The sequence below is a fragment of the Apodemus sylvaticus genome, chromosome 4 (assembly GCF_947179515.1).
Source record: "Apodemus sylvaticus chromosome 4, mApoSyl1.1, whole genome shotgun sequence".
Lineage (NCBI taxonomy): Eukaryota > Metazoa > Chordata > Mammalia > Rodentia > Muridae > Apodemus > Apodemus sylvaticus.
Genome location: NC_067475.1, coordinates 112,634,128 through 112,654,652, shown reverse-complemented (window position 1 = coordinate 112,654,652; position 20,525 = coordinate 112,634,128). Strand labels below are relative to the sequence as shown.

The window sequence follows — 20,525 nt, the reverse complement described above, 5'->3', positions numbered from 1 at the left end:
AGCAAATGGCCAATATCAACTAAGGTCTTTCTAGCCATAGACACTGTTGCCTGTACTTCTATTCCTCCAGGAAAAAGGACCCGATGGGGTGAGCAGCTGGGGCTGATGTCAGACACACCTGATCTTCAGTCACTGTCCTGTACTTAGGGAACCCAACACGCAGTGAACAAAGAACCCATAAGCATCTCCTACCTTAATATCCCATAAGCATACACTAACCTTGCTTCTCAAACAGAAATACTAAAATTATAGTAGAAAATGTCAGGATACTGGCATAACCTCTAGAACTTTTTTATTTAGTGCTCTTTGGTAATCCCTTTGGACTGAGGCAGAAAATTCAAGCACCACATTTCTTTTTTGGACTATGTTTTCTTTCTTGTGAATCGTGTCAGAAGGTTTTGTGCATTAAAGCACTGCATTCTAGAATTTATCTATAATGGATGATCCTGTGTCTGTGCCTTCAAAGTATTCCTTCCCTTCTGGATTAAAAAAATTCAGCTCTTACTGATGTCAGAAAGGCAGGCCTGCCTCCTCTAGGTTCCAGCTCTGGTTGCCGCCAGACAATGGCCATGAGCCTGCTGCCCCTCCTTACTCCTGTTTTTACTCCTTACTCTTCAGCACTTTTAAGGGAGTCACTGGTATCTCCTTGTTGAACAGATAGGTACTGGACCAGGAGACCAGTCTGCTGTGATGGAGGCCATCACACAGCTTAGGAATCTGTGATGTGGCACTGTCCTGAGAGATCCACTCCAGGCAGGAGGAAGTCCTCCACTGATGCTATCCTTGGGCTGGGACTTGACACATCAACAGCAGCTTCCTCCATACTGTCATGAAGTGAATCCATGACTATGTGTCTGTTTGCTCAGACTGACTCTGCAGGACAGGACTGTGGCTCAGTGTTCCCACCATTTGCTGACTATAAAAGTGGAGCACAAGTGGGGTAATCTGGGCCAAGCTGGAAGTTGGTCCAGAAAAGGAAAAGTACATGGACATGGGTAGAGAAAACACAAGAGGCCATTATTTACAAGAGTTCAGTGCCACTGCAGCAATTAGGCTGACAAACATCTACACGCTTCGTCAGCACCCACACTGCCCTCAGGAAGTCTGCAGCCCCAGAAGGAAATCAGAAATGCACATGAGTGCACACGGCAGGGAGGACTGTGGTGGAGACAAGCCCAGGATGCATGTTTCACTTGCTTCATCCCTGCCTGGCTATTCTAGATGCTGGGATCTGTGAATGAAAGCCTTCAGACTAGGCAGTCTTAATATTCAGGAGGATGAGTCAGATAGATGGCATAAAACTAACCTCTGGAGATGAGCCTGTCAACCCCACACCCTTTACTAAGAAGGTATCCAGACTTAGAAGATGTCAGGAAATGGGTCTGCCAACTCAGTTTCCTTCACTGAGAAGTTATCCATTATTAGAAGCTGTACACTTGAGCGTCAAGGATGTCTAGCAAGTGTTCCTGTGAGAAGCACAGTCCACACAGAGAACTGGTACAGCACCTGATTCTTTAAAAAAAAAATAAAGGAACCTACCAAGCCTTTGCGGCCTACAAACTTCAAAGAAGCCAGGGTGGGAGACTCTCCAGGCATCTGAGTGGCCAGGCCCCAGGTCCCAGGCCCCTCTGAGGACCTCAAACTACCAGGCTCCACCCACAGAACACTCTAACAGTCTAAATGCCCAAATTCACTCCCTTCTCCAGATGCAGTGACTAAGCTCTGCCCTAAAACCCAAGCTCAGGACTTGAAAACCCAACAATCCCCGATCTTGAAATTGCACCAATCCCTGGGCTCATCCCAAGCTCAGGATCTGTAATCCCACCAATCCCCACCCTAAAAATCTCCACCCTGGAAAACTCTGCCCCTAAGAAACCCTATATAAACTCACTCCCAGGCCTTTGCTGTTTTGAGCCCAAGCAAAGGCAGCCACCCTCTGAGTTTTCGCCAATAAATCTCTTCTATGAAGTTTGTTGTCTGATGTGACTTTGTGGTCTTCTTTGGCTCCTGACTGCCAGGCTTCCTTTCCCCTCAGTGTTGTGACACTTGCACTGGGGAAACTGGTACTCTAAAAGCTATAACACTTACACAGTATCCTTAGTGGACAATGTTTTGGTTGGTGGTATGAAAACATGGGTTGGTTGGCTTGTTCTTAGCAGTACTGCTTAGATTCGTGATCTCTACATTGGATTCCTAGACTTTTAAGTTATATTAATTATTGTGTAAGTACAGATATGGGTAGACTACGCTTGCAATGATATGCATGTTGAGATCAGAGGATACTTGAGATAGTTCTTTCTATCTTGTGGGAACTGGGGATCAAACTTAGCCCCTCAGGCCTGGTGGCTAGTTCCTTTACTGGTTGAGCCATCTTGATGGCCAAGAACTTGGAGATTTCATCACACTTATGCAAATTGAATTTAAGGCTCCAGCAAGACAAAGAAAGAGTAAACACAGTTTTTCTCTTTACTCAGACAAAGACCTGGGGATGGAACCTGTAGTTTTTGGTTATAGTAATGGGAACACCTGTACGAGCAACTTCTCTATCTCTCCTTAGCTAACTGTCCCAAATCACACCTCATCCATCAAGCTAATCACCATTTCCATGCTTATCAATATCAATGTCTTCTTCTCTGACATTTCTAGAAACTGAACGATAAGGAGAACGTTTTACTTGCAAACCCTATGTGGATCAACACAGTGTCTGATATCCATTCCTCTATCAGTTGGTATTTATTTCTGTGTCGGGCAGTGTCCCATTATCAGTTCAGTAAAGCTTAGCAACTTCTGTTAGTAGCCTCGGGTTTTAGAATGGCTGCACATTTGTGATGGAGGGAGGCAGGCACCAATGGGTGAACATGTGGACATGGTGGCAGGCAGCATTATCTTTGGATGTGCTGCCCTATATAGTGGTAAGCAGCTATTACCGCTGGCTGTGTACCCGGATATGGAGCAGTTGCTGTGGACAGAATGCTCACATGTGCTCCAAATTGTGGTGCTGACTTGTATGTTTATGTTTGTGAACCTAGAATGTAATGGTCACTGCTATAAATGAGGAAGCCATTTGGATTTGTGTGGTCTGCAGGGTATTCCCGGACTACAGCTATTACATGTCAGAGCTCATTCTCTCACCAGCTGATTACAAGTAGGAAAACCACTTTGGTTTTCTACTGTGAACTGTTTAGATAGAAATACAAATTCAAGATGGCTTCTAACAACCTACAATCTTTCTACAGGGGTTCTGAACCATTTTTTGTAATATTACCCTGCAGAATATTCACTGGTCAGTCATTAAATGTCTCTCCTCGAGAGTCTGTCATGATGCGGGTGTGTTCAACATTTCAAGGTTTGAGTACTTAGGATTCTGCAGAGACAGGCAGGCAAGGGCACAGAAATGTGCTGTGTGCTGTGCAAGGTTGAAACAACAAACAAGATAGTCACAGGTGACTTTTGAATTTCACACGAAGATGACCTCTGGTCCTATCTGCTTAGCTGTGATATAGAGCTCCCCAAAGAGAGAGAACTCAGAAGGGCCACTTTCTCTATTGTCCTCTGTCTTGCTAGACTTACTGTAAAACACTCTGGCACCAACCAATCACATTAGTTAGTCACATCTTCAGTCCAGCCTCCTTTCTTCTTACTGGTTTTCAAGGCTCTAAACGTTCTAAACGTGTCTTCCTCATTAGTCAAGGCTGTTGCCCATTTACAGGCAAATGAGAGAGTCTGCCTTAGTTCCCAAGAAGCAGCACAATTCCTGATTTAAGGAGCTGTCCTGCACGCATGTGCAGAGGACCCTTGTGTGGCAGCTATGGTGCAGTCCATGGTCCTCTCACAGCCTGTGGGTACCTTGACTAACTGCGTTCTTTCCTCTCTGACTCCCTCCCTTCTAACAGAGTTCCTTCTCTGTGAACAACCTGGTATTAATTCATCAGAAGAGGAGTCACACACAGGTTGCATAAGCTTGTGTGTTACACGTGTGTGCTGCATCTGTGTGTTACACCTGTGCCTGTCCAGAGGGAAGACTTCACAGACAAGGTCAAAAACCTAAGAGGCTTGTAGCAAACCCTTGCTGTGCAGTAGATGAAAATGGGTTAACTTTGTTCTACTCATAATATAGGTAAATTTAACATGGATATTCCATAGAATCCTTAAAACTAGTTTTTCCTTCCTCCTTTCCCTTCTTTCTTCTTTTTCTTCCTACCCCTCTATTGTCAACCTGGTCCACCCATCAAACAAGATGCTCTCTTCATCAAATCAGCTATTCCTGCTAGCAAGCATCAACCAGGGTCTCTGACTATGAACAGTGACATTCTTTTAAGGAAGGAGAGGAATGGGAAAGGTCATTGGATCAACACCCGCTACTCCTCCCCAACCATTTATATGTAATTCTACGTGGCCTGCTGGAGGTATGTATACCTTGAGGTACAAGAGTGTTAGCCTGAGGGAAGGTTAGTGAGAGGGGTTCCTTCTATGAGGCCATGGGTGAATCTATCTTCTATGATGGACACATACATTCCAATGTGGCTGCTTTAGGCCATCAACTCTATTCAGTTTTCAAAAAGTATATGTTGTTCGAGAACACAGAAAAACCTTTGACCATTTTACCTAGCAGTGTGTTAATCTCATTGTTACAGTGTTTTTTAACACTTAAGAGCTGCTGCAGTTGCCATTTCCATGTTTATGGGCATGGTAAATGGATACCAGTATCATTTTTCCGTTCTACCTGCAATTCTGCCTACATCACATAAAACATTAGAAAACAATGCACCTTTAAGGAGTGATAAAAAGAAAGGTGATGTAATGGTGGAGTGTCTTTTTAACTGATAAGCTTTGCTTCTGTTTTATTGTTGTGATAAAACAAGATCATATAAAGCATTACTTTTTAATGCTAGAAAACCAAGAATGAAGTAAATCAAGAAAATAATATATGCAGTCTATCATTTCTTGCTTTTAAACATTAAACTATATAAAAAATTAAAATGCTGTTTTATTGTCAACTGTTTCTAGTTCCTCAGAGAAACCACAAGCAGAAATATGTTTTTTATTATTGATTTAATAATTACCTACATTAAGACTAAAAAAATCTGTATTCTGGCAAAATTATTGAATATATAAAAGCAACCTATCTTCCAGCTCCAGTTAAAAACCCTATTTCCATTGGCTCGGAAGGCCGGGTTATCCCAGGCTTGTGGGAGCAGCTCCAGTTTATTGTTACCTGTCTTAGCTTTTGGTTCAAGTCTTTGAGTGTGGGAGAGGACTCTAGAGTGCGACCCCCTCCCAGAATGATCAATTGTTATGATGTTACATAAGTGACTTAACAGACATATATTCTGATGGAAAATCTTTCATCCAGAATATTTCCCTTTTTATAATTAGTCCAGTTCTATTGTTGGCAAGTTCTCCCAGATTTTGTACTTGAAAGATACGTGTTTGTAAATCCAAGGAACAAAGCAAGGGTGTTAATGAAACTGGTAATGGCTGACCTGCCTTGGATGTCTAAAATACATTTTAGCTGGCAGTAACGTTTCAAAGGGGATGGCGCAGTGTTAGACCCCATTCTTCTTTGGCTCTGTTCCATGGGTCTTGGCAGATCTCATCTCATAGTCCTTGCTCTTGGTCTCTCCCCACCCCCTCCGCTGCAGTGGGAGCCTCCTAAGTACAAGACAGAGGAGGCTGAGGCATTTCCTATGTGCCTTTCCTTGCCAGTGTTGGTTTAGCAGTGGCCAGGCTGGACAATTCTGCTCAGATCACAGTTCATGCTGGACAACACGTCTCTTGCTGTCTTTCTTCTAGCATTTCCCCTCTTACCCTGGGCCTGGGTATGGTAGCCTCCCTCTAAGTGTCTTTCTCTTCCTGATCCTCTGCATCCTGCCCACTCCTCTGTAACAAGGACTGCTATTAAACTCTATTACTTCTTAAGGCAATTTTAGATGCACATAAAACTTGGTTTATTATTTTAGCCATCTTACATGAAGTTGTGCAGTCTTCAATATATAATAATACACCACTAGGCAACCAATGCCCACAGCTCCTTAGGTCTGTATCCACTGACAAGATCCCACCCCTCCCCTCCGGGAAACACTGATTCCCTTTCTCCTCTGTGACAGTGACTGCTCCAGACCTCTCTTCTAGGTGGAGTATTTATATGTGGGGGAGGGTGGAGGTGGGGTGTCTGTTGGTTTTTGCTCTGTTTTGCTTTACACTGTGACCAAATTATTTTACTTAGCAGTGTCCATGTGGCTGAATGTGGCAGCCATTTTCTTTTGAAGAAGGTTTTCAGTGTTCCCTTGGCAGGCCATGTGCTGAGATGGAGGGTCTGAGACAGAGATGCAGGAGGGATTAACATGAGGTGAAACAGATGGGCGCTGCTCACGGATGCTGCTCACTGTTTGCCCACGCCGGGTGGGAAAGGCTGGAATCAAAGTATACTCAAGCAAGATCCATTTTATTGAGGGTGTAAGAAGACCTCCTGGGGTGGGGCGGGGCTTGCTGTGAGCTCTGGGTGTGCAGAGCGTCCTGCAGCCTGTACCTACTGACTCTAGACGAGGCCATCTCGTAAGAAGGCGCTCATGGTTGGGGCTCTTGGCTCCTTTCAGCACTTGTTTCTCAAAGAGGACTGAACCCACCAGGGCATAACCCAGTGCAGCCAGGGCAGGATCCTATCACACAGCCCTGGCTGAACAGCTTTCTGTGAAATGCCTTCCGGGAGACAGGGAGAAGGAGAGAGAAGCAGTGAGAGGGACAGGTATGCAGGTGGCAGGCTTGTGAATTAGAATGTCTGACCGTGGAAAAAAGTTACAGAAAAACATAGACAACAACCTCCAGGTTTGTCTTGGTGCAGAGCTGTGACACAAATTCACCAGGTTATGATGTCAATATTCCAAAATGAAGCATGTCTCATTATCAAGCCAAAGGCAGATTCAAAACATCACAGCATTAATTCAGCAGAATAAAATGTCCTCTGATTTTTACATAAGTGGCAAACAATAATTTAGAAAGACTACATTGAGACTTCAAACGACTTTAAATCTGGCCATTATCAATGTGTCTGAGACTGTAAATGAGTCCTGAACATTACTGAAACAACAGAGTGAGATCCATTTTCACAAAGAGAAGCAGATACAGTGTAACACAACCAAGCTCTGCGCTGATGGGAGATGGGCAAGCAAGTGCCTTCCAGACATTGCTTTACAAACAGCAGGGTGCTATCTTCACTGCTTTGAATGTGGATATTATGAAAGCATTTGCTGATAACTTCTGAAAATCAGTAATTAGCATTTCCCAATAGCACACAATGAAAATAACACAAAGAGGAAAGCAAGCTCTAAGTGACATCTCAGAGGCTGACTGGCTGTACCATGGCGTGTTTTGGTGGGAAAGATAAAAAAACAGACCAGCTAGCTAAAAATAACACAAAGATAGAAGAAAAGAGGAACTGGAATTAAAAGTTAGCTAAGCACAAGTCAACGTGTGCTGTTAAATTTCTTTGATAGTAACGTCTACATTCAAAGTTTAGTGATCAAAACTGCCACGGAAACCTCTGGGTTTGAGGGTCATGGTAATTTTCTTCCTCTCACCCTAACTCTGAAGAACACCTAATGTCTACTTGCCCTTCACTACTCAAAATGTAAGCATGTTCTTTGTGTTTATTGAACTTGTTAAATATTTCACCACAGTAAAGAAGAATACTGAGGTGGCTCAGGAGCCTGCTACCAGCTATCGAGCTTCTTGCTCATGTATTACAATCCTTTCCCTGAAGGGCTGCTTAGGAGAGCAACCCTAACCAGCCAGTATGAAGGAGACAAGGAGGCACCATGGCTCTGTGACCAATGCTGTGTGCTCCAGCCCACTGCGGTAGCTCCCTCATGGATCACAAACAGGAGACTGAACCAACGTACACCCCAGAGGATCAAAGCAACATCCCTTGTTGATATCCCTGATTATATCAAAGGAAGACATCAGGAGTGCGGGAGGAAAGGGCTGATAGGCACACAGGAAGGTGAGCAGAGGAGTTACGGTCTTCCGTGCTGCTGCTGTCTTTCATTTACATCAGCAGGAAATGAAAAGTGAGTTGATTTTTTTCCCTTATGAACTTTACAAGCTCATCTCTCTGGGAAAGTCAGCAGCAGCTGTTTTGGATACAGACACATCTGTCTTGCTGGTTCTTGACAGCCCTATCATGTTAGTGCTCTGTAGTAGCAAGGAACATTTCAGCAAGAAAATGAAGTGATACTGAAGTGCTGTAGCCTACCTCCTGTGGGCATGCTCTCCCCACAGCACATAGAGAGCAGCTCTGTTACCCGTGGCAGATCAAAGGAGAGATCAAAGTAGAGCTTGCCTAGTAAAGACAGCTAGATGGAGAATGGCGAACTTTTGTGATTGCTGGTAAATATTAAAATGTATTGGACATTTTAAAATGCAGAGTTGATGAGCATGTCTGTAAATATATAAACACTGCTTGGTCCATATGTTCTAGGTGCCAGCCAAACGGCACTACTCGGCAGGTTACGTGTCTACCTCTTGTCACGGGTGCTCAGTTAAATCATTTTTCTTTTTGGTGAGGTTTGGAATAGGTGTGATGACAAGTTTTATGTCATCTCAGAGCTTAGCACTCTTAGTCATTTGCCTGGCGTGAGCTTAAAGCTTCTGTTAGGAAGTACTGACTGTACTTCCTCTTGTTGCACAGGCACAACTTCAACACCAGTGCAGTACCAAGGCTAACTTACTTCTTGAAATGTAATGACAGTGAGCGTGTGGCTGGAGAGATGCTCAGCAGTCAAGAGCACTGGCTGCTCTGGCAGAGGACCTGGGTTTGTTTTCCAGCACCTACAGGGGAGGCTCACAACTGCCTGTAACTCCAGGTTCAGAGGAAATCCCATGCCCTCTGCTGGCCTCCATGGGCACTGCAGGCATGTGGTGCATATATGAACAATGCAGAAACAAATTTAAATAATATTTTAACCAAACTAAATTATTGACATCGAAGAACAAGTATAATTATAAATAATAGTTAAGGACAAATATCAACTTAGAACAAGACATACAGTGTTATTCTTGATATTCCTAATATCCACATGATAGGAGAAACACAGAAGCTGTAGCTGAGATGGCTGTATGGGGATGGGACATAAATTAGAAACAGTGGAGGATCCAGAACAGGAGGCACAGATGTGATTATATGAAATGGTGATTGTTGATAGCTACTCCATTTTACTATTCTCTATATGTATAGACAAGCAGAACTTCCTCTCAGGTAGCTCTAGCATATCTAATGTAGAACAAACTTTCTCCAAATTTATCTTTTGGGGCTGGTGAGATGGCTCAGTGGTTAAAGGCACCTACCTCTAAGCCTGACAAATCTAATTTCAGTCCCGGAACTCATATGGTAGAAGGAGAAAAGTGACTAGCATTAAGCTGACCTCTGACCTCCACAGCCACAGTGTGGTACCTATGCACAAACATATACATACTTAACACACTCACACACGCAAGTGCACAAACACATGCCTACATATACACATGCACACACTAAACATCTTAGATCTCCAACAAACCCATGGACTCAGAAATGCTCTCTAGAGCCAGGTTAGGGAAGCTTACATTTCTAGCTAGAAGTTACAAGTTCCCAGGTGCTCTGCTGGGCTCTGATCACACTTGAGGAGCAGGGAGGAAGAGAGCCCCAGCACCCAGTGACTTCTAACTAGAACCCTCTTCTTATGCAGGCCACTTGGTAGGTACAAAAATGAAGAAAATGGTAATTTTTATTAATATGGAAAAGGGGAAAGAAAGCCTATTCATTGTTATGCTTCAGAACCACTGCCCAAATAGTTGAGCCATCATGAGAAAGCGCTCAGAAGATAATGATGTAAGACAAGGCTTAAGACAGTTTAAATAAATCTCGACTCTCCAGCAGACCTAGTGTTTACATATTAAGGAGCTTTGTACCAGAACTGCGCTGTCATGTTTCTGCCCAGAAGCTGTCAAGATAAAGTTTACTATCAATTACTGCTTTACAAGTATAAAATGAGTTAAGCTGTCATCATTTTCTCAGCCAGAGATCCTAAACTGTCAAAGAATGCCAATTTTTAATCTGACACAGAGAAGAAAATTATCTGTTATTCTGACCTCTAATTTCTTGACATTTTAATGCCATAATTGCTGTGGTTAGTGCTGGTTCACGACTTCACCTGTCAGGGAAGAATGAGTCAATAACCTTAAGCTATTTCACAAATTTTAGTACTAACTTCAAAGCTCAAAATTCTAGGCAGATCATAGAATTTTTAAACAAAGGGGACATGTTAGTCTTCTAAGGTGGTGCTCAGCATTTTTTAATAAAATTATCTTAATCAGGCAAATTGGCATTATGAAACAACAAAACCTAGCTTTCTCGTGGTTTTAGCTATTAATTATCTTTACATTAAAAACAAGGTAATCATTATAAATAAAATGAGTGAAGACATGATGAACGGGCCAAGTACTGAGCTTTTTTCTTTTTTTGTAGGTGTCTGTTCAGACTTTCAGGCTGAGAGCAACTCTCTTCAGGGTTCCAAGAGGAATGCTTTGAAACCAGGTATTGTATCTCCCCAGGGTCTGTCACGGTGATAATGTGCAGGGAGGGGTATGAACTTTAACCCATCAACCTTAGTTGTGCTATCTGCACAGCTCTGCCTGTGGCTGTGGAGCTGAGTGCCCCTGTGTGGGCTGATGTGCTATTTCTACCTTCCCAGGGCACTGGGGTTGTCAGTGAGATTCAGCACTCCGGCTGTCTTGAGCTGGCGTGTGGTTTTGAGTGGTTCTTAGCCTTTGGAGAGCACTGCTCTTCAAGCTGCAAAAGACTTTGTGGGAATATGTTTTGTTTTAACTTATTCATTGAAATTATCAGGATGCATGGGAGGGAATGATGGTGAGGAATAAATAGGAGATGAAACTTAAGTACTTTCCTCAACAGCCCTCAATCTGCACTACACTGATGGTCTCTTGCTGCCCTCAGGAAGATGAAGCAGCTTCCCCAAAAATCTTGAGTTGACAGAGATATTCAAAGCCAGTGCCAACAGCTCTGCTGACTGGTGTCAGGGCCTGTGCTAGGTGGAGGGAGGGGTGTGTTGCTGGAGTGCACCTCCCCATAGCACTAAGAGGTGACAGTTCAGACACCTGGGCAAGGGTTGGGGATGAGAAGATGCACATCCCAGTGTGATTTTGAGGCTGGCAGACCTTCCTCACCTAGCGCGTTTATTACTCAAAGGAGCAGAGTCCTGAGCCAAGGCATCTTGCCTAAGCTAAGGTTGTATAAAGATCCATAGTGTAACAGATTCTGTTCAGAACATATACATAGTAAGCGAACACGAAGCTCGACCCACTCCCATCCAGCAAACCAGTGAGAGCCCGTGCTGTGCTACAGTGTGATGAGTAAAGCTTATGAGAAACTAATTGGCTTTGCCACTGCCCAGAATAATGGTGTGATGGCTAAGGACGCAGACACGGTTAGTGAGGTTCAAATGCGCACTCTAATCACAGAAGGAACATCTCAATTCTAATTCTGGTGCCTTTTCATCTGGCTCATTTGTCTCCTTTTCAACTCACATTTAAATCAGGAACACCTGCTATTTCCCTATCATGCTTCCCCATGGTTTTCCTCATATTCAATATACTCAAATTTGTATTTTGTCCAAAATAATTATCCAATAATTTCCCTTTTACATACAGAACTTTGTTGGAGAGGAAAAAAGCACAACAAAATACCCAGGACCAAAGATGTCCATGAAATTTATGAATTAAATCCAACTGGACTTGGAGTATAAGAGTGAGTTATTCCAGTTTCCATTTTCTGATCATAAAAGTATTGATTGTGGCTGGGAAAGATGGTGAATACCATTGATCCCAGTATCAGGAGGCAGAGGCAGATAGATTTCTATGAGTTGCAAGCCAGAATGTTCTATATAGAAAGTTATGGGTCATGGGTCATTCAGGATTACAGAGTGAGACCTTATCTCAAAAAAAAAAAAAAAAAAAAAAGAAAGAAAGAAAGAAGAAAAAAGAAAAAGAAAAAATAAAAAGGTGGTTGGTTGAAAAAGATGAATTTTATTTGTAAAGAATTTATAAAAGGGGCCGATGTTAAGCAAAGGGGTATAAAAATTTCCTCATATCAAATAAGCTGATTAAATTTTATAGACAACTGAGGGCACTAAATTAGGCAAGTGTAGTGATCTCTGGAGGATATTTCTCACTTCACCAAATGATACCTGGGTTCTCCCTGGGCCACAGCCCCGTCTGCTCACAGTGCCTTGAGCACCTTACTGTGCAATGCTACCTTTATAACATGCTGCGATGTGTTCTCCAAGTTCTGCCCTAAGCGACCAGTGAGCCACGATCATGTGCTTTCTCCTCCCTTTCTTCCCTGTTTGGAGTCATGCAGACGGAGCCTTTATTTTATGGGACACGTAAGAAATGGATTCAAGATTTTTTAAGAGAGCTTCATTGCCCAATCTGCATATTTTTACCTCTGAAATGAAAACTGAAAAAGCATTCCAGTGCCTGGAGATGTGGCCGTGATGTTTTGTTTTGTATACAGCAGATGGCAGATTGCAGTAGGATGGAGAGCAGGAGTAGAGTCCCTTGGAGCGACACTTACCTAGCAGCTGCTGCGACTTTATCCTGCCTACCTAGCTGAAGTCATCGTATGCCCAGGAAGCTTTTAAATGCTATTTAATATGACTTTTTCACTTAGAATACTTGTTATTCCCAACTGTTAGCTATAGATAGTCCAGGCTGAGAGCAGCACAGTCACAGCACCCGTTACATTGGTATATCTCCTCGAATGTTCCTCCTAGAAATGTGCAAAGCTGCTTTTGTTGTTAAAAACTTATGCTGCTGATTATTTTAGTGAATTCCTCATAGTTAAATATTCGCCTAAGCCTCACCCATTAACAACATGTAATGCATTTTAATGAAGATCTGAAGTAAGTTCTTTAATGAAGTTCTGCATTAGAATGTCTGTATTTCAAAAAAAAAAAACTCAACATATTGGTCTCATTGTTTGCTTCTGATATATCTCCATTTTTTATATTTGTCAGAACATGAACTTTATGTGTAGTAAAGAGTCAGGCTGAAAGGAGAATTATGCAGAAAAAGACAGATGTGTGTTTGAGAGATGTTAGGCACGTTGGGAGCAGCTCAGGACACCTACCTCCCGGAGTACAGGATCTGTGATGCTGTCCAGGTTCACAGAGCCTTCATAGGTCAAGTAGTGGAAAACATTGAGAGCACGGACTGCCTCTGGCCCTCGCTGCTTGTAGCCAAATATAAGGTCAATCCATTGATGGAGTTGGCAAGAAACAAATTCACTTTCCAGGGCCTGAAATGAGTGAAGGGATAATAAGAGCACACATTTAGAAAGGTTCTAAATCACTCTCTCACTGTGAGACACCCAGTATAAATGAAGACAGTATGCCTTTGTATTGTATTTCATTTTATAAATAAGATCTTCAGTCCCTAGAAGTGACACAAGACTACCTTTAATAAGACACAGGACTAAATAAAAGTCTCTTCACAAAAAATACTTTCTATTCTCTTCACCAAAAAATGTTCATATTAAATACATTTCTTACAAAAATACACTCATGCTCAAAAGAAAAATAACTTGCAATAGCTTTTTAAATACTGTTTTATAATAATTTCATTTATAACTGTTAAATATTAGTTTAAATTTTATAGGAAACTTTGATATGGGTCTGTTTTCCTGAATGAAGTCCTCCAGTTTACTTCTAAAATGACTGGGAAGGAATGCCCTCTTCATGCCTGGCAGCAGCCCATACAGACTTTGGGAGGTACCAGGGAACGGGGAAGACTGCTGTTCAGTGGTGTGTGTGGTGGGGAGGTAAATCTGAGAGTAAAGAGCATAGGCTTCTGTGGCGAGTTGGGGGAGACAAAGGCCCTTTGCATTTAGTTCACTGATATGTACTGAGTTTGGAAATGGGCAAGTTGTGCAAGTGTGTGAGTGACTTTCTTAAACCAACTATGTAATTTTTATTTGTGAGTTAGAACGGCATGGTTTTCTTTACAAGAGGAAAGAGAAGGAGGAGGAGGGAAAGGAGGATAATGGAGATCCCCAGACACATGGGCTGGAGTTTACTTTATCCCTGGATAAAAACCATAGTGGGCACTTTCCTGCTTGGGAATAACCTACTCACTGCCTTCACTTCTGATACAGTCATATCAGGAAGGACGCCAACCACATGCAAAGGAGGTTCTGTATCCAGCTTTGGAAATTCTCTGTGTACATCTATATATCATAAAATGCAGCTGTCAGTAAGTGTGTGAATCCTCTCACTTTCTCGTTGCTTGTCCTGGTTACTAAGGGGTTAACCCACTTTGGAATCCTTTCAATAACAAACAATAACTTTCAAAAGAATCCTCTCAAAATTGTACTCTCTCTCTTTTTTTTTTTTAAATAATTTACTCTCCAGCATATATCCAATTTTCTCTCATTATTTCAAATATATATATTGGATGATTGTTGACATCAGCGTCTACACAAGGGCCACATACTGCATTTTGCCAGCATGCCTTTTTGTAAAATTTTTTTTCTTTTTTCTATATTCTTTGTTTACATTTCAAGTGACTTTCCCTTTCCTGTTTCCCCCCTCCCAATAAGTCCCACAAGCCCTCTTCCCTCTGCCTGTTCCCCAATCAACCCCCTCCCACTTCTCTGTCCTGGCAATCCCCTACAATGCTGCATCAAGCCTTTCCAGGACCAGGACCCTCTCCTTCCTTCTTGGGAATGATTTGATATGTGAATTGTGTCTTGGGTATTCAGAGCTCCTGAGCTAATATCCACTTATCAGTGACTGCATTCCATGTGTATTCTTTTGTAAATGGGTTACCTCACTTAGGATGCTATTTTCCAGTTCCAACCATTTGCCTAAGAATTTCATGAATTCATTGTTTTTAATTGCTGAGTAGTAGCCCATTGTGTAAATATACTACATTTTCTGTATCCATTCCTCCATTGAGGGACATCTGGGTTCTTTACAGCTTCTGGCTATTATAAATAGGGTTGCTATGGACATAGTGGAGTACTCTTAGTAGTGCCTTTCCACTTTCCCATACCTAATACTTTATTCCCTGCATCCCTTTTCTGAGTCGGTTCTTCACTTTTTATTGATATTAAAATAATCATTCAGACCAGAATATGAGAAATGAGACAAAAACTAAAATGACTGGTTAACTCTTTGCAGGTTATATTTGTTACAGTTTGCGTGATTTAGTAAATTTTAAAAGTCAGTATAATGGTTAGCGATTATTTCAGTGCTAGTCCAATGGATGGAAGGATAAACCAATTGACCATTGTGCAGGGTGACGATTGAGTTGCCACATTCCAATCTCTCCCCAGAAACTGAGAATAGCTGTGGAATTAATACTAAAAGGAAGTTTCTTTTTTAACCATGTGAAATAAATCTTAGAGCTGTCACTGAAAGATTACCAATTTACTATTATTTTGCTAGGATAAAACTATTATTAAATAATATGGCTAATGCCATATTATTGCATTTGTGACATATTGTCACGAGAAACAGAGAGAATGATGGCTTTCCAGGACTTTGAGTTTAAAACGTGTTTATTCATCCCAGCATGCTTCTTTCACTTCCTCTTCCACCACATGTAACAAGCATTAAACAGTTAACGTTCCTTCCGTTCTGAGTATTTGCTCTACAAACATGGCCTAGGAACACATTTTGTCCCTTGTACAGTTCTAAGATCTGCCTATGGGAGTCTGTGCTCCTCCTCACACTGCATGGATATCCCCTGGGGCACAAGCTGTGCGTATCTCCCCCTCAGGGCTCTTAGATGTTGGTTATATTTCCTCTGGAGTAAGACCTGTGCCTCACCTCACATTCATGTTGTCTGTTTCCTCCTCCCAGTCACTGCCTGCTGCTCTTCAGAATGACTGTTTTATCCCCAGTTCTCACCGTATGTTGTGTCTCTATATGCCCCTGCCACCTTGGTGTTACATGGGTTCCTAATTTTGGCTACTATGACAGATACAAAATGATTACTAGTTGTTTTAGTTTATAGTACTCTGATTACTAGCAAATTAGATATTTTAAAGACATGTTTGTCTTTTGGGTTTCCACAAAATTTCCTATTCATACCCTTTGCTCATTTTATTTTTTAACTTTACATGTTTGTGTACATGCACAAACTTGTTGTTCTGTTCCTTTGTGCAAGTGCCCTCTAATGCCAGAAGACCATAATCTACTTCTTGGAACTAAAATTAAAGTGGTTGTGTGCAGTCTCATGTGGGTGCTGGGAACTGAATCTGGGTCCTCTGCAAGAGCAGCAAGTACTCTTAGCATCTTCACCATCTCTGGGGGGATGGGGGGATGGGGTGATGGGGGGGATGGGAGGAGAGGACTGCCACTCTCACTTTTGCATGACAGTTTCTGTCCATATGTTGCTGAATGCAGACTTTGACAATTTCAGAAGTGATTCCTTGCTGGTTTAATCCCTGTAGATGAATCCTCTTATAGATACTGTTTGTTAGGTGTGTCGGCATCCATTTTGCATTTTGAGACCACCAACTCAGTTAGCAGTGCTTATGCCTGGGAGGAGTTCTGCTGTTAAGAGGCAGCTTTCAGTATCTCTGCCAATTAGACTCGGTTTTAGTTCATCTAGAGTCTACTTTCCTTCACAGTAGAGCAGAATCCACTCTTATTTTATGTAGCAACTAGAAGTCCTTTCCTCATAAATGTGTGTTGTGAGTTTTGTGTGCAAATATGTATTTGTGGTGATATTCAGACCTGCCTTTATTAGATATTATGATTCTCTATCTAGAAATAGACCAGTTCTGACTGTGGTCCCTTTCTTTGTTCTCTTCCCACACCCTCCCTTTCTCCTCTCTCTCCCCCCTCCTTTCTGTTTTCCTCTACAAAATATTTTTATTATTTGGGGATTTCATACAACACTTGCATATCACACTCCTTTCCCATTCCTACAGTCTACTTTCTCACTCTTGTGCCCTCCATCACTCCCAGAAAACATACCAAGTACATCTTGCATCGCCCCTGTACTCACTGGAGCATGGTCAAATTCCCAGTGGCCATCCCTCTAAAGATAACTGAGTCTTTCTCCATCCACATCCCTCCTGCCAGAAGCCATTACCCGTGAAGAGCTACATTTCAGCATCTTTGTCACATTTTTAAAGGGCTTCCTGCAGTGGCTTCCTGTCTGGACTGTCTATTGGTGGTGTGTATGTGTGTGCTGGGTGGGTGTTGTCACAGAAGGTTTACATGTCTCTCATTCTGTTAAGAGCCTAAAAAATCATTTATACCACTGCAAAAGACCTGTCCTTGCCCATTCCTTGCACAGATCATAGTTTTCCACATGGTTTCTGGCGGCAGCATAGACCGAAAACATGTACATGGTTTCTAAAACCACCCTCTCTCTATTTCTGTGTCTGTAATGCACCACTCAACTCCTTTCCCATCTCTCTATCACACATTCAGTTATTAAAGTGAATAAAATAAAGCAAGTCACAGACATGTTTTATTTGCAGATAAAGCTGTTTAGGTCTTACATGCAAATATTTATTACAATGAGTCACTAATCTGTTCGAGTTTTCTGAAGCCCCATAAATACTGGCCTCTCTCTGAGACTCATCCCGGATATCCTATTGCTATGCTATTGTTGGCCAGAGTCTGGGGCAGGACCTGCTTCACCTCCAGTCTGCTGCACACCCCCAGCTCTTGGCCCTGTCCCTTCTTTTTTTTTACTCTCTCACATATGTATGGATTTGTCTGGCCAGTTACGTGTGTGTACCCAGATCTTTACATAACTGACATTAGTTTTATCCATTGACATTTCCAAAAGTTCTCATCTATACAGATCAGTTCCTATAACTTATGTTAAGAGTTAAAAATTAAAATTTTCTCCATAACATTTTTTTGGTGTTCTTGGTCAAGTTTTATTTCCCCCTAAATAAGTTCATAAAATTTTGGTTTATTTACAAGATCTACACAAATTCTAATCAAAATCCTAGTACTGAGAAGGGAAGTGGGCACAAAGTCCCAACCCTAACCAAGAAGCTATTAGCAATTGAGCCTGTCATGAGAGAGAAAATCAGTTTTCACTAATGGAGTGCTAACTGGATATTACTAACCATTCTCCAGAGTAGGCACCCATGACCAGGAGGATCTGGCCAATATAAAACAGACTTCATTTGTGTGTCTTTTGGTTTGTTTGATTGTTTTATCGTTTTGGAATTTTTCTGTTCATTCGGTGTGCATGTGGGTGTAGGGTGGGGAGTGGGGGGTGGGAAGAGAGAGAGAATTTGAACAAAATTGGGTGGGCGAGAGGGTAGGGATCTTGGGAGAGGGGAAATAATATAATCTGAATATATGAAAAAATTAAAAGCCAATAAATAGAAAAGAAACTGGTACATGTAAAAAGATACACTCAATATATGGTTATTTGTTATGTAGAAAAATGCTACTGATTTCTCAAAGTTAATTTTGTTTCTAACAACTATTGATTATCAGTAAGTATAGCTTATCTTTTTTTTTTCTTGCAGAACTGTTGTCAACTTTATCAGCTATAGACAACAGAAGCAATGAGATGGAACAGCCATGTCTGTTCCTAAGGACAAAGGGCTAAAGTCCACTTAGGCTCAATGCAAGATGCATGCACGCACGCACGCACGCACGCACGCACACATGCACACACACACACACACACACACACACACACACACACACAGAGAGAGAGAGAGAGAGAGAGAGAGAGAGAGAGAAGCATTCATACATACGTATACATCTGCCACCGCCCATGCTAATTTGCTTGGTGTTTTTGCACTGTAGTTGTTCATGAAGTTGGCACTTGTTCTTTTTTTAATTTCCCCCTTAATTACTGTTGGAATCATAATCCTATTATCCTCCTAAAATGGCTTTCCATGGTTTCTGGGACACCTTGCTTATGAACTGAGTTCATTATTTCTTGAAAAATTGGTAGAACTCACCTAAAAATAGAGGCCTTTAATTTTTCTGAGGGTGCAGAGAAATTTCATTGAATTTGTCTAAGGCTTCTAAGTATCCCTTTATGCATTTTATTATTTTGCTTGCTATTAATCCATTTTCTTTCAGCTCTAAACCTTATTATTATTAGTTCATGGTTTTCATAATAATATTTAATTAAACTCAAAATCTTTGTGATTTCCATTGTTATTTGCTACAGTATAGTCTACATAGAGGAAAGGCAGCATGGTGAGTTGGGTGATAGTGGCAGTTAAGTGTTCTAGATAGCTTTGCCTTTACCTTCATAAAACTAAAATTAAATGAGGTAGGACTGAAGAGAACAAAACCCTATTATAATTTGCCTTGCTTATCACTATGCAAGAGTGAAAAAGACCCCAAGTTTAGAACACTTTAAAGCTAAATCTAGTTCAAAGTTAAATGTGTATGTAGGAACTGATATTAGCTATAACCTCACCCAGAGCAGAGGTCCTCACTGCAGGGCTGCTCACTGCACAAATGGTATTTACCCTGCTACTAAATACACTGCCATGGTTATTTGGTTTTCTCAGAGCTGTGTTTGCATGCACAGACCCACTCTGAACTTTGAAATAAGATCTTAGAATGGTGCTTACATTGGAAAATATGAAAAAATACTCGATTACTAAGCTATTAGTGTTATAATGGCTCTAATAGCTTCTTGAACATCTCCTTCACATCTCCAGGCAGAGGCAATTGCTTTAAGCCGAGATAACCCAATTTCCCATCCATAACTCTACCCTGGGGATGTGGGAGGAAGGAAGTGAAGAGAGATATGAAGTGCAATGGTATCTTTCAGATGGATTGCACCCACCTACATCTCATCCCATCTTTGCCCATGGGTATTGGATGGGAGAGAATTCTTTCACTAATGCACTTGGGATAAAGCCTCTCTAAAATTCATGAGAAAGAACAAAGGAAACTAAAATGAGCTCTGAGAATCCTTTTATATATGGGAATGCAATTTCTATCTCTTCTATACTAAATAAAAATACTTCCATCTTTCTATACTATCAATGATCTCCTTTCAGTAATAAAATACCCTCTGAATAGTGATGTGTCTATTCAAGCAGATAATCGAAATAACGTTAGGAGTTTTGTAAATGTCTAGGCTAGCTCTTCACTCCCATGATTGCATTAAAATTTTAATCATTGAAACTTTAATTACTCAATTATTGTTTTAAATAAACAAAATTATATGTAGCCATACTACGTGGCTCAGGACAGCATTGAACTTGCTATCTGTCCCACTCTGAACTTGAACTCACAGTGACCTGAGTATGGGATTATATATCCAGCTCAACAAAGCTGTTTTAAATGACTGTGGTGGGGTATGTGTGTTAAATTATCCTATTACTTGATTGATGGTTAGTTGTACCATGACCCAAGATGACATCCTAGGTCTCACTGCTCTTCAAATGGCCTCCTACAATTCATTTGGCCTCTTTCTCTAACCACTGCACGGTAGCCTGTTACAGAGCAGAC

General features: G+C 41.6%; 1 protein-coding gene across 1 annotated transcript in view; it reads right to left on the bottom strand.

Annotated features, from left to right (window-relative positions):
• The window catches only part of Nbea (neurobeachin), a 583,161-nt gene that overhangs the window by 31,518 nt on the left and 531,118 nt on the right, over positions 1-20,525 (bottom strand). The window contains 1 exon segment of the mRNA XM_052180490.1: positions 13,184-13,351. Coding sequence (XP_052036450.1) covers positions 13,184-13,351 — 168 coding nt within the window.